At 46.1% G+C, this 3,874-nt stretch overlaps 1 protein-coding gene across 1 annotated transcript; it reads right to left on the reverse strand.

Moving 5' to 3' along the window:
- Window positions 1–2,714: 2,714 nt before the first annotated feature.
- On the reverse strand, window positions 2,715–3,652 carry LOC140918491 (olfactory receptor 51G2). Its single transcript, XM_073363090.2, is given in 2 exon segments — window positions 2,715–3,133; window positions 3,136–3,652. Coding segments are annotated over 2 exon segments (936 nt in total).
- Between the last annotated feature and the right edge of the window lie 222 nt (window positions 3,653–3,874).

A 3,874-nucleotide genomic window follows, 5' to 3' on the forward strand; every position in this document is an offset into this window, starting at 1 on the left:
CCCGGGGGTGGTGAGTGGTAACAATGATGCTGTCAGAGCTGTGATATTGCCAAAATTAAATAAGTAAATAAATAAATAATGTAGGACCAGATTTCTCCCCGGCAGCTGCCTTTCCTGCATTGCAAACCTAAGGTGCAAGCCACAAAAGGGAGATTCCACAAGGCTCCATACATGAAAATTTCCATTGGATCGTTCCAGGAGGCGAGGTGCCTTCTCTTCTCCTGAGGAATGAAAGACAGGACCCAGGATCTAGGGGTTCCCAAAGTTATGCACAGATCTCAGTGATTCATTGTTAGCTAGGCCTATCCACCCACAATCTCTGGGCCTCCACAACTACGTTAGGACCCTGCTGGCACAAGTTCATCAGAAATGTGCGACCAGGGTCTGTCATAGCAGCCACTGCCCACAGGATCTGCTGAAGGGACATTGTACAGGAGGGCGGGGGTGTGCACAGAGATGGAAAGGCTGGTCAGAGTAGCTGATGTGCACAATGTCCCAACTATAGACTGGGCAGGAGAGTTTGACCTTTCCATACCCAGAGTCCAGCCATAGAAGTAACAAACTTTGAGCAATGGGCTGTTCAATCAAGGAGAGAAAGTTATAACAGGATCCCATCTCTGGAAGCTGAAGCTTGACAATTTCAGACTGGAACTAAGTTTAATTTTTTTAAACAACGAGGGTAAATAACCATTGAACGATTTATCAAGTGCCGTGGTAGATTCTCCATCACTCACAATTGTTAAATCAAGACAGGATATTTTTCTAACAACTCTGTTCTAGGACTGCTTTGGGGGCAGGTCTCTGGCCTGTGCTATGCAGGGGGTCAGACTGGAATATCACAGTGGGGGCTTCTGATCCTGGGATCTGCCCAGTGGTGTTAATAGCACGGTCTTACCGCACAGGGTGTTCTTTTGTTAAATTTGTTACAGATTGTGATACACTCGGATCCTACAATAATTGGGGCCAGAGCTAAGTGCCTTAGAGAGATTTCAGCTCTGTTTGCCTCATGAGGATGATTTGGGGCACTGAGTGGAGAACCTGAACTCTTCCCAACACCCCTTGCTGACAAGGCCTATCATTAGCACAGCTCCTTTGATGAGCGAGTTATGGGCCCCTCCTGCAGCTCAGCAGTAAGAGGAGGAATCAGGACATGCTTTCAGAGAGAGAAGGATCTGGAAAGAGTTGCCTGGCCAAACAGATCCGTGCTGGGCTGCCCCTTGGTCTGATCCTTACCCGCATCTGCTCCATGAGCACTTAGAGTTGCTCGAGCACTAGAGATAGACCTCATAGCCTGCATCCAAAATTCCATCATCACGAAGCTTGGGGACAGCTGGATCTGAGGGAGGGGATTGTTTGTGTCCAATAAAGAGCTAGCAAGAGGTACTTGGAGATTGGCTTGGGTCATGCTTTTGAGTGGGGACGTATTGCCTCTCAGGTGCTCTCAGAGGTGGGGTGTAATTTTCCCAGCTTTCTGGGTGGGGCTCGAGCTGCTTGTGTACTGCATTGTATTGTTGTAAAGGAACCGCTAGAGATTGAACCCTGCCCTGGTTGCTGCCGGCTCCACCTAGCCAAAGCATGACACCTGTTAAACTCCATGTTTAAACCAGCTGCATTGTTTGCCCCCCACTGCTCCTCTTGGGAGGCTGTTCAAGAACCTCCCTCCTCGTATGGTCAGAAACCTCCTTCTCCTTTCTAGCCTCAGTTTCTCCCCATTTATTCTTGTGCCAACACTGTCCTTTAGCTTCAGGAGCTCGTCACCCTCCCTAGTGTTAACTCCCTCCCTCACCACCCCCCACCAATGTATTTAGAGAGCAATCTGATCCCAGCACAACCTCTGTTGTGTTATGTTAAACCAGCCAAGCTCTTCCAGTCTCATCGTAAGACAGGCTTTTAATTGCCCTGACCATCCTAAAAGCCCTTCTCGGCTCCTTTTCCAGTCTGAATTCTTCTTTATGGAATAAATATACATGACCAAAATTTTACAGTTTTCCAGATGAGGTCTCACTGGTGCCTAATATAAGGATATTAATACTTTCCTATCTCACCTGACACATTCTAGGATCTAGTTTGCTTTGTTCACAGCCATACCACATCGGTGGCTCACAGTCATCCTAGGATCAACTACTACACTCAGGTCTTTCTCCTCCTTTATCCTTTCCAACTTACCCTTGGTGTATAAACTGGGGTGTAGTGAGTAGAAGTAGCGAAGACTGAGAACTGACTTGATAACGCTGTACAGAAACGAAATACTAGCTATTAATGGGCTTTTCCGTCGATAAGGGAAAGGATTACAAAGACCAGTGATTGAAACCGAAGACAGAAAAAATAAAGTTAGAAAAGAGGCACACATTTTTAACAGCAAGGGCGCTTAACCAGTGCAAAAAACTCCCAACAGAGGTGGTGGATCTCCTGGTACCTCCAAACCAAGACTGGACGGTTTCCCAGAAAATATGCTTTAGATGAACAAATATTATGCATTCTTCAAACAGAAATCATTGGGCTCAGTATGGGGGTAAATTGGTCTCCTTTCCCCACTGCACTGTCCTCCCTCACAAGCAGTCTAGTCCATTGCTCCAGGCCTTAGACCCCGTGTGAACTTCTCTCTACAGAGGGGAGATCAGTAGCTCAAGTCATACTGGATTTAACAGTCCGGCATGGAATAGGTGGCAATGGCCTATGTCACGAGTGCTGGAGCTGGGTGATGAACTGACCCTTCACTTGACGAACACCCTGATTATTCTTGCACGAAGCTGTTTACTTTTCACACTGTACACAATTGGGTTCAACAAAGGGGGGAGCAGCAGGCAGATGTAGACCAGGAGACTCTGAAGCAGGGGAAAAGAGTTTTTTCCAAATCTGTATATCACAGACAAGAAGGTGTCTGGTGTATAGAAGATAAGAACAGCGCAGAGATGGGAGACACAGGTGTTCAGGGCCCTCAGGCACTCAACATTGGATGCGATACTCAGCACTGTTTTGAGGATCATTATATAAGAGAGGAAAATGAGCAGCGAGTCCAGACCCATTGTTAAGAGTTTAGTAAACAATCCATAGATAATGTTGACTCTGATATCTGAACAAGCCATCTTCATGACATCCACATGCAGGCAGTAGGAATGGGAGAGGATATGGCTCGACAGTATCGGAACCGTTTAAGGAGTAGGGGGAGTGGGAGTATTACGGCCACCCCCCTTAGCATACACACCAGTCCTATCTTGGCTATTCTCAGCAAGGTTAAGATGGAGGCATATCTCAGCGGTTCATGGATCGCGATGAAGCGGTCAAAGGCCATCAGCAAGAGTACTGAGGATTCAATGCATTGAAACAAGTGGATAAAGAACAACTGGGCAAAACAGGCATCGAAGCTGATCTCCCAAGAGTTAAACAAGAATATGCCCAGTATCGTTGGTATGGTGGCTATCGATAAGCCAAGGTCTGTGGTGCCCAACATGGAGAGGAAAATGTACATGGGCTCATGGAGGCTTGGATCTATTATTATAATGAACAGAATGACTGAATTTCCTAATATTGAAATAACATAAATTAAGCAGAAGGGGAGAGAGATCCAGAGATTTTGGACGTCTTCCTGCCCAGGTATCCCGGTGAGAAAGAACACTGAAGATTTGAATGTGGTGTCATTGACAGCTGACATTATGTACTGTGAAGATCCAATTTGTTTTGAACTTTCCTTCCTGAAAGAAGAAGAACAGGAGACTAGTTGATATTTAACAAGATATCTTTCCACTCTCTGTACAATTCTAGAGACTCCTAGAAGCTAAAGAAAAATCAGCAAAAACAAAGTCTAGGATTTACACGACCGATACGAAGATAGACATTCCCAGACTGGATGATACCTGTAGTCCATCTAGCCCAG

The sequence above is a fragment of the Lepidochelys kempii genome, chromosome 1 (assembly GCF_965140285.1).
Source record: "Lepidochelys kempii isolate rLepKem1 chromosome 1, rLepKem1.hap1, whole genome shotgun sequence".
Taxonomy (NCBI): Eukaryota; Metazoa; Chordata; order Testudines; family Cheloniidae; genus Lepidochelys; species Lepidochelys kempii.